The sequence below is a fragment of the Macaca thibetana genome, chromosome 2 (genome assembly GCF_024542745.1).
Source record: "Macaca thibetana thibetana isolate TM-01 chromosome 2, ASM2454274v1, whole genome shotgun sequence".
Taxonomy (NCBI): Eukaryota; Metazoa; Chordata; class Mammalia; order Primates; family Cercopithecidae; genus Macaca; species Macaca thibetana.
Window position 1 is genome coordinate 87728717 of NC_065579.1, and position 13333 is coordinate 87742049.

At 42.9% G+C, this 13333-nt stretch overlaps 1 protein-coding gene across 1 annotated transcript in view; it reads right to left on the minus strand.

Annotated features, from left to right (window-relative positions):
• Positions 1 to 881: 881 nt before the first annotated feature.
• Positions 882 to 13333, minus strand: part of PARL (presenilin associated rhomboid like) — a 231691-nt gene continuing 219239 nt past the window's right edge. The window contains exons 7-11 of the mRNA XM_050780194.1: positions 12836 to 12985; positions 11178 to 11248; positions 4901 to 5002; positions 4664 to 4761; positions 882 to 1200 (exon numbers count right to left, since the gene is read on the minus strand). Of these exons, the coding sequence (XP_050636151.1) occupies positions 1089 to 1200; positions 4664 to 4761; positions 4901 to 5002; positions 11178 to 11248; positions 12836 to 12985 (533 nt within the window). The 3' untranslated portion in view covers positions 882 to 1088. The remainder of the gene's footprint in view (positions 1201 to 4663; positions 4762 to 4900; positions 5003 to 11177; positions 11249 to 12835; positions 12986 to 13333) is intronic.

Genomic DNA, 13333 nt, shown 5'->3' on the forward strand with positions numbered 1-13333 from the left:
GTAACTGTCCATCACAGTAGAAATCCAGCCTGATGGAAGCAGGATATGAAGGACTGCCAAATACTGGACAATTTCTATGTGCTGGGCGCGTGCTCCCATGTAGTTCTCACCTACCTGGCGAGGTGGGCACCACTCCCACTCCTTTTCCAAAGCTGCCATTCCCATCGCCCCATGGCACACAACCTGAGTCAGATCGGCCACATGAGGCTGATATCAGGGCCTTCACTCCTCCCAGGACAAAGGTGCAAGACTTGGCATAACATTTTGAGGCCATGAAAAGACTAAAAATTATCCTGTAACTCCAAGAAGAACAAACTCTCAAACTGCGTTTCCTAGATGTCATTCTCAATCACGAGGGTAACATGAATTCCCCGACAGTGAGGCTGTGATGACAACCACTACTATCTATTTCAGTAAGACGCTTCAATTAGAACATACTTTCAAACCGAAGATAAAATTCGGCTCAGCTTCAAGTCTGAATTTACCCAAATCACTTCCTTCCACCTCTTAATGTATCTACAAATTGAACCTAGAAAGCAAAACCTGAAAATAGCTTTTTGTATGTGCCACTCACTGCCAGAAAACACTACCTTTCCTGGGAAAACTGAGAAAATACTGCAGCTGTTATTTCAGATCATGCCAGAGAGGGGATACTCTTGACTTTTACTTGCAGCCAACCCAGGGAAGGGGTAGGTGAGGAAGAGTGAAGGCTAAGCAGAGGCGCTGGAGGGTCCACAGACAGGCACCAGCGGCTTCATGTTCTGATCAGGCCTTTCAGCATGCACTCTCCCCAGGTCCTGGCTCAAATGATGTCAATGCAATGACCAAAGCAAAATGCCAGAGCCGTGTCCGCCCCTTAAAGAGAGAACGCACACATCTGCTTACAAACTAGATAGAAACCTTTATTTCACAACTTTATCATCATTCACTTTCTAAAAAGACGGACTGGGGGGGCGCAGCTGAAAACACTGGGAGGCCAGATGCTGGCATCTTCCAGGCGGGAGCATAGCCGTGGTCACTCTGGGGCCGGTGCTCTGGGGCTCTCAGGCGTCATGGACCAGATGCATCACTACTGTCCAACCCCAGTTTTACTTAGAGCCACCTCCTTTTTTGGGGCCATTAGTCCTTATTTCATGCCAGATTTTCACTAGAGGCTCCCTGTTCTTCCAAATCAGTTCATGACCATAAGTAACATACCATCTGGAGAAAAGAAAAACAAACCAGGTCTGACATTCAAACAGTGTGACATACAAATGGTAAGCAGCATGGTGATAGATACAAAGTTGACATTTTAAAAATCGAATGCCACTTACTATGTAGCCTATTAAAACTGACTCTCATAGAGAAATGATTGAGCGTTCACATTAGACTATGTAAAAGGCAGAAGTAGGATGGGATGATGGCTGAATGCTCTGCAATGTGTAAGTACTTCACATATACTACTTTTGATTCACCACTATCTGCAAGTTAAGTACCACTTTTCCCATTGGAGATATGAGGCAACCAGGTCTGAAAGAAAGTAGCTTGTCCAAGGTGCTAATAGTTTCTAAGCGGTCAATCAAGGCTCACTCGCAGGTCAGACTGACTCGATGTTCTGAAGTGTCAGAATCAGCACTGACCCAGGATGGCTATCCCAGTTGACATGCCTCCATCATCTTCCTCCTAGCTATAGGAAGGGTGGACAGCTCATCCAAACTCTGCCCCACTTTAAGATCCATAGTTCCGATCCCCACTCTCCTATTCACACAGCCTAACTGCTAACTGCGGCCTGAAGCAATGAGCCTGGGAGGCTGACACACAGAGAAGTTTAGTAACTTCGCCTGCTCAGGCTCCACAATGAGGAATCAGCGGACTGAGATTAGAGCCCGAATCTGCTGCTGAGGCCTGCGCTGCAAGCACTGGACTTTTCTGCAGCGTGTAGGGAGCATCTCCTGTGAGCTGAGGGGCACACTGAGCTCTGGGAAGGGCCTGCCTTGAGAAGCTCCTGAGGGCACTGGGGGTGTAGAAAGGCTTCCTGGAGGATGTGTGGTGGATTTCCAATGGCAGTTAGTGAGAGCTGGCTATTGAAACCTTTATTTTTGCTCTGGCTTCCCCAAACAGATTTCATGTTCCCTGAGGCAGAGACCAGATTTTGTTATCTTGCATCTAGCTCCCAGACACCTGACCGAAAAAATGCTGTTTGACTTAGAGCAGATCAGAATAGCAGTTTAATGTTTTAATATTTTAAAAAAATGCTTTGAATGTGTATGTTTAATTATAAAGGGCTTGATTTGTACCTGAATATTAATATTCACTAAATATAGTTAAAATCTGATTATACACATTAATTAATCAGCATGTAATAAAAATTCTGTGCTTAGTCTCTGAATTTAGAACAGGAGAAAAAGGAGCACCCTAATATTCCAATGCAATTGTAAAAATTCTCCCCCAAAAAATCACTTTGTGAGAAACTCTTCATTAATAAAGTGTTTTCCAAAATCTCTTTTGTTGTTAGACAGAGTCTCGCCCTGTTGCCCAGGATGGAGTGCAGTGGCGTGATCTCGGCTCACTGTAACCTCCGCCCCTCAGGTTCAAGTGATTCTCCTGCCTCAGCCTCCGAGTAGCTGGGATTACAGGCAAGTACCATCACGCCTGGCTAATTTTTGTATTTTTAGTAGAGACGAGACAAGGTTTCACCATGTTGGTCAGGCTGGTCTCAAATACCTGACCTCAAGTGATCTATTTGCCTCAGCCTCCCAAAGTGCTGGGATTACAGGCATGAGCCACTGTGCCCGGCCACCCAAATCTTTTTAACCTACTTATTTCAAGCAAAGAGTCAAATACTTTAATTTCACAGGTATACTGTCTGACTATACTCATAAATCCAAATGGAATTTTTCATTTGGCTAAACTAAAATCGGGAAATGCAAGATGACTGATTTCTAGGGCACTCTTTTCTGCAGCGGCAGCGCAAGCCAGCACTCATCTGAAACTCCAGCTCTGCAATTCTTGTGTGACCTGGATAAGTTACTTTCTTTAAGCAGTTTCTTTTTCTGTAAAATAAAATACCTCACAGGATTTTAAGAGAATTAAATCCTTAGCTTAGGCACACAGCAAATATTCAGCATATTAATATGTTAGCTATTACTACTGCAACAGTACAATGTGAATACTATAAGATTTGGTCAGAGGCAAAGTCAGGGAAATGTATAAGTGGATAATAATGGAGTCTCTACCACCAACAAAATCAGGGCACTTTAACAAAAAAAAAAAATATTTTAGATTTCTAAATCTAGATTAAAGCTTTTAGAAAAGATGAATTCTGGACATGACTGAGATCCAGTAAATAAAAAGGAGTTTAAATTAGAAACAGTAAAGAGAAAGGATTCCTCTGCCTTTCAGACCCTGGACTTTAAAATGCATTTGATCCAATTATTTTCAGAATGGAAAAAGGCCATCTAATTATAGTGCAGATGAATAAAAATCTACTGGGGAGAAGACCCTTGAAGTATACATGGAAGGATCCAGATAAATTTAGAGCTCATAAAACAGAACCCCTTCATGTTTCTCATACTGTAATATCAGGTCAGTTTCTACTATTTATACTGCACTGCTGTTAGAGCTAGACCTTGCATGTACTACACACTAATCACTTAAAATGATAAATGGCATAATCACATTTAGTCCTGCCACCTACTGGGAAAAACTGCTTCACTTAGAATAGATTTTTCTTTTTAGTAAAAAAAATTTAAGTTTTCCACTGTCACGGAACACAATAAAAACCAAGTAAGGGCAAAAGGCAACATTAATGAAGACAAGACAGGCCCTGAGGGGATCCAGCTCAACAGACTCATGCAGAAGGGTCTCCCACAGTCAGATGGTTGTCAAGAGTCCTGACCGCATTTCCGTGATAGAGTTGCTACTAACTACTAGTGTAGACAAAACCCCATTGTCTGAAGCACACGTGGTCTTGTAGCCACAATGCCATTTGCCGTGACCCAAGGAAGCAGTTTAGCAACCAATTCCACATGGTGTGATGGGGGTGGAAAGGGCTTACAGAGGTGGGTTTACTGCTCTGCTCTGCTCTGCTATTGAAGAGCTGTTTGGCCTGGGGAAGATAATGTCTGATCCTCAGTTTCCCATCAGTAAAATGGGAGTAGTAACAGTGTAACATAAGGGAACTAGCTTGGTGCCTGCATACAGCAGGTGCTCAGCAAGTGTCCACACTGGTTTGCAGTCACCGGCCTCTACTCCAGTCATGCAGAGTAATGGCTCCGCCAACTCAGCATCTCTGCACAGCACTGGTGAGACAGAGGTCAGGGTAACAGAGTGGGATGCCAGGCAGGGGAGAGGAGGACACGAAAGTCTGAAGGGGAAAAAGGAGATGACAGCACAGACTGGGGGCCAGGCGACAGTCTTCTAAGAGGGGGCTGGGAATAACAGGCCAGGAGTTGGGGCAACTTAAGGTTAAGGGTAGGGTAAAGGTACAGACTGTCTCTACGAATAAGCCAGCTAGGCTGGGTAAGCCCAAAGCAAGCCATGTTGAGGTTTCCTGACCCTCCCAAGCCCACCTGCTTCTGCTTCTGTTGCATAGCTCAATGTCTCACTCTGCTGTGGGGACTGGGGGTAGGAGGAGGGCATAACCCAAGGAAGCAGTTTAGTAATCAATTACACTCAAACTTACATTCCAAAAAGAGCTCCCCCAAGATGTGCTGCATGATCAAAAAATTTCCATCCCAGGATCATTCCTGCTGTATCCATGGCGATAATGGCTTTCAGGGCCTGAAAGGCAGCAAGAAACAAGAGAAGTGGCACAACTGTGATTCCTCCAGCACTGACGTTTCTAACGTAAGGGCAAGAACCCACTCAACATAAAAACATCACCACTATCCCCAGAACTGCACTTCATAAAAATACTTACATTCCCTGCTGTGAACGTGAACATCGGAAGGAAAATAATGGCAAGCCTCCCTTCTGGGATCTTAGTGCAGACAGCTGCGAGGACCGTCATGATGGCGCCAGACTGCAAAGCAACACAGCAGGGAGAATGGGAAACGCAACATGCAGCTGCTTATGGCTACAAGGTCTAAAGAGCAGCACATTTTCTAGAAAGTTTATATGCTGCACATTTCTAGGTGAGCACAAGGCTGAGGCAGACAGATTATCTGAGGTCAGGAGTTTGAGACCAGCCTGACCAATGTGGTAAAACCCTATCTCTACTAAAAATACAAAAAAAAAAAAAAAAAAAAAATAGCCAGGTATGGTGGCAGGTGCTTATAATCCCAGCTACTTAGGAGACCAAGTCCTGAGAATTGCTTGAACCCGGGAGGCAGAGGTTGCAGTGAGCCGAGATTACACCACTGTACTCCAGCCTGGGTGAAAGAGCGAGACTCCATCTCAAAACAAAACGAACAAAAAAGACTATATGGGAGTCCCTTGTACTATTTCCTTCAACTTTCCGTAAGTTTTTAATTATTTATGAATGTTAAAAAAAAAAAAAAAAGACACCTAAGAGCAAAATAACTTTTAAAAGAAGCCCCTATCATTAAAAAGAAAGGTTCCTACCTTTTCATATTAAGAAGCTTATTTCTGGAAAACAGCATCTACCTCTCTTAATCAATGTTTTCTTAATGTCTTCTATGTGACAGGCTGCTTCACAATACAAGATTATCTTACATTTGGGGAATTACTAAAACTTTAAAGAAAAGTATTATGAGTCCCAGAGATCTCAGATGTCCCCAGTCCCTCATATAACTGCCAAGTGGCCTCAACAAGGAAACAAGCTCAGGTTGCAATCTTAGAAGTTAGGGTAATTTCAAGATGGAAGGACAGCATGAACATTCCTCAAAAGGAGAGCCCAAGAAGACCTGAATTTTGACCAAGCTGGCTTCTGTGCAAGAGTCTATAATTGTAGCCAAGTACAGTGTCTCACGCCTGCAATCCCAGCACTTTAGGGGGCCAAGGCAGGTGGATCACCTGAGGTCAGGAGTTCAAGACCAGCCTAGCCAACATGGTGAAACCCTGTCTCTACTAAAAATACGAAAATTAGCTGGGCGTGGTAGTGTGCACCTGTAGTCCCAGCTACTTGGGAGGCTGAGGTTGCGGTGAGCCAAGATTGCGCCACTGTACTCCAGCCTGGGTGACAGAATGAGGCTTTGTCTCAAAAAAACAACCCCAAAACAAATCAAAATTACATTTTTCCCCAAAATGAAGCAAATATAATTTGATTAGTTGATATGAAAGAGCATTAAAATTCTATGAAGTTCTGCCTGGCGCAGTGGCTCACGCCTGTAATCCCAGCACTTTGGGAGGCTGAGGTGGGCGGGTCACCTGAGGTCAGGAGTTCAAGACCAGCCTGACCAACATTAAGAAACCCCAGCTCTGCTAAAAATACAAAATTAGCTGGGCATGGTGGTGCATGCCTGTAATCCCAGCTACTCGGGATGCTGAGGCAGGAGAATCACTTGAACTCGGGACGCAGAGGTTGCGGTGAGCCGAGATCGTGCCTTTGCACTCTAGCCTGGGCAACAAGAACGAAACTCTGTCTCAAAAAATAATAATAATAATAATTCTATGAAGTTCTTCTAAATTACCGTTCCATAGATGATTATTCTCCATCTGTTAAAAAAAAATTGTCATTATCTGTACAATTCTATGTAACACTGGTTTTTTTTTGTGATTATAACTTATTGTAATTATTGCATATTAAAGAAGCAGTTCCATCATCCTTCTAGAATTTTCTCAATGTGGCTTTTATATAAATTTAAGTATTTATACGTCTGAATAAATCATAACTTGTTTTTTGACAAATGTTTGGGCTTACTCCCATGAAGAGAGATTTTTTTCACTTTTTCTGGTCAGAAAGAAGAATTTAATGAAAATGAAACCTTATCTTCTCAGAAAACGTTCACGTTCATACACAGTTTCAGTACAGTGAGTCATGAACCCTGATCCAACCAGACCTAAGAGGTGTGCGTCCATGGGAAGAGGTGAAGGTCTTTTGTTCTCCATCAGTATTTTTAGGTACACTGGTTATATACTTGTAATCAATATGCACATCTGATTTTTTTTACTTATTTCATAAACATATATATATTTTTTTGAGACAGAGTCTCGCTGCTGCCCAAACTGGAGTGAGGTGGCACGATCTCACTGCAACCTCCGCCTCCTGGGTTCAAGTTATTCTCCCACCTCAGCCTGCTGAGTAGTTGAGACTACAGGTACACACCACCACACCCAGCTAATTTTTGTATTTTTAGTAGAGATGAGGTTTCACCATGTTGGCCAGGCTGGTTTCGAACTCCTGGCCTCAAGTGATCCACCCACCTCGGCCTACCAAATTGCTGGGATTACAGTTGTGAGCCACTGCGCCTGCGCTCATGAACATTCTTCTATATCTACATAATCTTCAAATCTATCATACTTATGTTTTTTAACTTTTTTTGGTATTATAATTTAAGTGAATCTGTTCCCTCTGCTTACAAAAGCTAAGCAGAGCTAAAGACCCGGGGTGTTACATATGAAACAAATATAAGACGACTCTGAAAGGGAGAGGAAAGCGGACCAGCTAGGAAGCCTGAGATTCAATGAATGTTGTGGTGGTGAGTTCCCTGGGCTTTCTTTTGGCCTCATACTGATCATCCCTCAAAATGTTCTCTCTAGTCAAGGACCAAAAAAGGATAGCCTAGCAAAACAGAGATCTTGGAGACAATATTTAGAGAAACGGCTGCCCCGCAAAGGCTGAGCAGAGCCTAGACTTCCACCCTTGCCACACTGTAATGAGGCATCCCAATATGCCTAACAGGCGGTGTCAGTGGAAAGAAGCACCCTTGCTCCTCCTAGCCAAAGCGACATTAGCAGAGGTAGGACACTAGGTAGCCTGCACGCCCTGAGCTCCCATCCCTGCCCTGCAGTGACAAGAGCCCCTATCCCTCAGGAGGCAAAGGCGGCTGAGTGAGCAACCTGGATGTCTACTCCTACCCAGCAGTAATGAGTCACGGCACCCCCTCTCCTCATCGGAACAGTGTCAGAAGACGACTACTAAAACACTAGATTTCAATACGATCCAAAGTCTCATGATATCCAAAATGATCAGGCTTCAACTGAAAAATCACTCATCATATCAAGAACCAGAAAAATCTCAACTTGAATAAGAAAACACATTAGCGGCCGGGCGCGGTGGCTCAAGCCTGTAATCCCAGCACTTTGGGAGGCCGAGACGGGCGGATCACGAGGTCAGGAGATCGAGACCATCCTGGCTAACACGGTGAAACCCCGTCTCTACTAAAAATACAAAAAACTAGCCGGGCGAGGTGGCGGCGCCTGTAGTCCCAGGTACTCGGGAGGCTGAGACAGGAGAATGGCGTAAACCCGGGAGGCGGAGCTTGCAGTGAGCTAAGATCCAGCCACTGCACTCCAGCCCGGGCAACAGAGCCAGACTCCATCTCAAAAAAAAAAAAAAAAAAAAAAAAAAAAAAGAAAACACATTAGCTGGGTGCAGTGGCTCACACCAGTAATCCAAACACTTTGGGAGGCCCAGGTGGGAGGATCACTTGAGCCCAGGAGCTTGAGACTAGCCTTGGCAATACAGGGAGACCCTGTCTCTACAGAAAGGTTTAAAAATTATCCAGGATAGTACCAATATAGTAATTTACAAACATATTTGAACAGTCCATTCAACTTTTTTTCTTTTGAGATAGGGTCTCACTACATTGCCCAGGCTGGAGCACAGCAGTGTGTTCATGGCTCACAGCAGCCTCAACCTCCTGGGCTCAGGCCTTCCTCCTACCCTCCCACCCCTCCTGAGTAGGTAGGATTACATGTGCATGCCACCATGCCCAGCTTAATTGTGAAATTTTTTGTAGAGATGAGGTCTCACTATGTTGCCCAGGCTGGTCTCAAACCTCCTGGGCTCAAGTGATCCTCCTGCCTTGACTCTCAAAGTGTTGGGCCTACAGGCGTAAGCCACTGTGCCTGGTTATCCCCTTCATCTTATAACATCTCACTAAACCAAGGGGACTAACACTTTACATTTTGTAGCAACACAACTTTGTTAATGGAGTTTTCTTTTCCAGATTTCTCATTAAAAATGCCATTATACCTGGTAATTTAATTTCCTTGAATTTTAATCACAGATTCATTAAGATATTTGGGGATAGTTTTATCCTACCATGGTTCTATAGGATTTTGATGACTGAACAGGAACTACCATGTCCACATTTTTTACTATGTGCTTCTTATTGTGCTAAGCACTCTAAATGAACTTGCCTTGCACATCAGAAACAGATGGTGTTATCCTCATTTTATATGGGGAAATTGAGGTTCAGAGAAGTTCAGTAATATGTTCTAGAAATCACAGGTAAGTAGCAGAACCAGGATTCACCCCCATCTACTTCCAAATACCTTACTGCCATACTTCATTAATTTTGCACTTCAGTTTCTTATCTGTAAGATGAGGACAACAGTTGTCCAAGAGCACATCAAAAGGCCCTCGCAGGTCCTTTCAGCTAATGAGAAAGGTCTCTTCACCCTCAGAGCCCCCATAGTCCTCTAGAGAATCCTCATTCCTTTCAGTGTGTATTAGATGTGTATATGCTTTTTCCCCAGCTAAATTCGAATTCTGAGTCTGTGATTCATCCTAGTGGTCTTCACTGGCTTCCTATATTAGGTGCTTAGCTGTTGAAGGAGGTAGAGAATATGATTCGAAATACATAAATTATACCAGAGCGAAATTTCATAAAGAAAACAAACATTCCACGAAGGAAAAAAAGGGGGCTTAAGAAAGCGTGTCAGTCATAGGACAGAATACAGGCCTCACTAGGAAAATTAAGTGTAAACAAATTTGGGGAACACACAAATTAGGAAATGGTTATTTTACATAAGAATTCTTTTTAAAATTGAACCTTTTTAGAGTTCCTTTAAATAGAAAACCCCCTATTTGAATGCATTTAACTGAATTAGTATTTAAATATGTACAAACTGAATGCGTAGTTTAAAGAAATATTACATAAAGATTTCCATGTGCCTAGAAATCTGCCATTAAACTCAAAACATGCTTAAAAAATTTTTCTTTTCTTTGAGACAGGGTCTTATTCTGTCACCCAGGCTGGAGTGCAGTAGTGCGATCTCAGCTCACTGCAACCTCCACCCCATGAGTTCAAGTAATTCTCCTGGCTTAGCCTCCCAAGTAGCTGGGATTACAAGCGTGCACAACCACACTTGGCTAATTTTTGTATTTTTAGTAGAGACAGGGTTTCACCATATTGACCAAGCTGGTCTTGAACTCCCTGACCTTAAGCGAGCTGCCCACCTCAGCCTCCCAAAGTGCTGGGATTACAGGTGTGAGCCACTGCACTCGGCCTCAAAACACTTAAAAAAAATTATTTTTTTTTGAGACAGGGTCTTGCTATGTCACGCAGGCTGGAGAGTAGTGGTGCAATCATAGCTTACTGCAGCCTCAACCTCCTAGGCTCAAGCTATCCTCCTACCTCAGCCTCCTGAGTAGCTGAGACTACAGGCATGAGCCACCACACCCAGTTAATTTTTTAAATTTTTTGTACAGATAGGATCTTGGTATGTCACCCAGGCTGGTTTCGAATTCTTGGGCTCATCCTCCCGCCTTGGCCTCCCAAAGTGCTGGGATTACAGGTGTAAACCGCTGTATCCAGTCTAAGAAAAAATGTTTTAAGCATCCAGAATATAAGAGCTCTGAGGGCAGGAACCTTTGTCATTGTTGTTGTTCCCCACTTTCTAAAACCATCACAAATAATCGTGATCATCTTGCTCACTGGCTGTATCCCCAGGCTCTAGCATAGTACCTAGCAGGCACTCCAATATTGACTGAATAGAAGGATAAAGCACCAGATTCAAACCTGTAATTAGAATTTTCCAATACTGGATTAGGCTCTTTGGTTTATGAGGATTGCATACTTACTGTTCTGAGACATACTCTATTCTGGTAAACATATATATAGAGAGAGCCAATGGTTAAAAGCCACAGCCAGAAATTTACAGAGCTTTACAAATGTGTAACTGAAAATTAGTCAACTGTATTGTTTCAATGTTAATTTCTTGGTTTCCATGTAGGGTGAAGGACATATGAGAAGCCCTTATCAATTTTACAACATTCTTCTAATTCTAAACTTATTTCAAAGTAAACTTAAAAATTAAATTTAAAAAAATTAAATAGAAATACTTACTGCACCGAGTGATGGTCCGTATCTTCCTGTGGCAACTTTACCCACGTAACTGACAAAATTGGAAATAACACCTGAGAAACAAGTCACATTACAATAACTTAAGTGAGGTATAAAAATGGTTTGCATTTTTTTTTCTTTTTCTTTTTTTTTTTTGAGACAGAGTTTCACTCTTTCGCCCAGGCTGCTGAAGTGCAGTGGTACAATTTTGGCTCACTACAACCTCCGCCTACCAGGTTCAAGTTATTCTCATGCCCCAGCCTCCGGAGTAGCTGGGATTACAGGTGTACGGTTTTCATTTCTGACTTCCACACAGATAAACAGTGTCAGGTTTCAGTCTGGATCACTGTGAGGATACAGGCATGAATACTTATGCTACCTATCATTTCAGCGACTTTACAGGGGATGAAAAGTCTGACCTACTGCATGATCTGCTGAGCGAGGGTCACTCACTTTACTTCTCAGTTACCATTTTCCTCAACTGTAACATGAAGACTCATTCTCAGGAATATATTCTCTGGGCTGTACTCTAGACACACTAAATCAGAATATCTGGGGTAGGACAACAGACTGGATACTCCCTTAAGTCTCTTTGGCTTCACTGTCATTTGAGTCAACTTGGCTCATTTTTAAAAACTTCCTATGGAGCAGGAATTAATGTATCTGAAACAGACCCACGGTAACTACAACATAACTAGTGCTTGGGAAAGAACTACACACTTACCTTACAAGCCAAAGACAATGCTCAGCTTTTTTTGAAGGACTAGGTACACATAAGTATTCGATGAACACTAATTAAGCATCTACTCTGGGCCTTGTGGTAGATGCTTTTATTTAGTGCTTTCTTTAACCCCTTATCATGAGGAGGTAAGTATCATGAGGTTTAGTCATTTCACACAGCTGGCAGTAGAAATAGGATCTGAACCTGGGTCTATCTCCAAGCTCAGTGTTTTTCACTACAGCACAGCAAAACTGTCAGATATACTGTTTCTAAATGTAGAGATTTTAGAAATTAATTTTTATATTGTATTAAGTAAGTACATTTTACAAACAGAGAGGTAAGTAAAATCTGACCAACTGTCACATTAGCAGCATCTAGGGACCTGTCATGCATGAGAATTTCCTAACTAAGAAAACGATACCATCTTCAAGACCATGGCTAGGAAGTGGTTCCGTGCCAACATACATTCTTGCAAAGAAAGACAGAACAAGCTCATTCTTGACAATCATATTGCATAGCTCTGATTTAAAGCTTTCTGTGAACTGAACACACCGGGGGAAATGAGCTTGCTAAAGGTTATTTAACAAAGACCCAGGAGACTGAGGCAGCCGGGAAGACTGGGAACCACTATCTATAAAATGGTAGGCCTAAACTAAAGAAATCAAGGCCCAATGAGATTTTAAAAATGACGTGCTTAATCCTAACTTAAAATTAAGCATACCCACATAATTCATATGTAAGAGGAAATCAGCAAAATGAGAAGCAGAAAAGGCACACCTCCACCAATCTGTGGCACCCTTCTCTACATACACTGTGAGAAACAAATACATTCTGAGCACTCACTACGTGTAGAATATGGCAGTAACCATTCCCTGTGTCCCTTCTGCAGATAGGTTAGAGTGCTTATACTTTCAAAGGCCCTGAGATTAAAGCATATTACCTGCAGATAGGTACAATGCCATGAACTGCTCTTGACCCAGAATATTCACTATGCTGGAAGAGAAGCTCCACAAAACGTACATATTTGCCGCCATGTGAAATAAGGAGAAATGGCTGAATGTTGACAGCAACATTGGAGAACAAAGGACTTCTACAAGAGAAAGAAAAACACGGTCTGGTAATCATGGAACACACAGCCAATAAAAATTATCTATTTTAAACTTTTAAAAGTAGGCTGGGCGTAGTGGCTCATGCCTGTAATCCCAGCACTTTGGGAGGCCAACGCAGGCAGATCACTAAGTTGGGAGTTCAAGACCAGCCTGGCCAACGTGGTCAAACCCCATCTCTATTAAAAACATAAAAATTAGCCAGGCATGGTGGCACACGCCTGTAATTCCAACTACTTGGGAGGCTAAGACGGGAGAATCACCTGGACCTGGGAGGTGGAGGTTGCAGTGAGCTGAGATTGAGCCACTGCACTCCAGCCTGGGCCACAGAG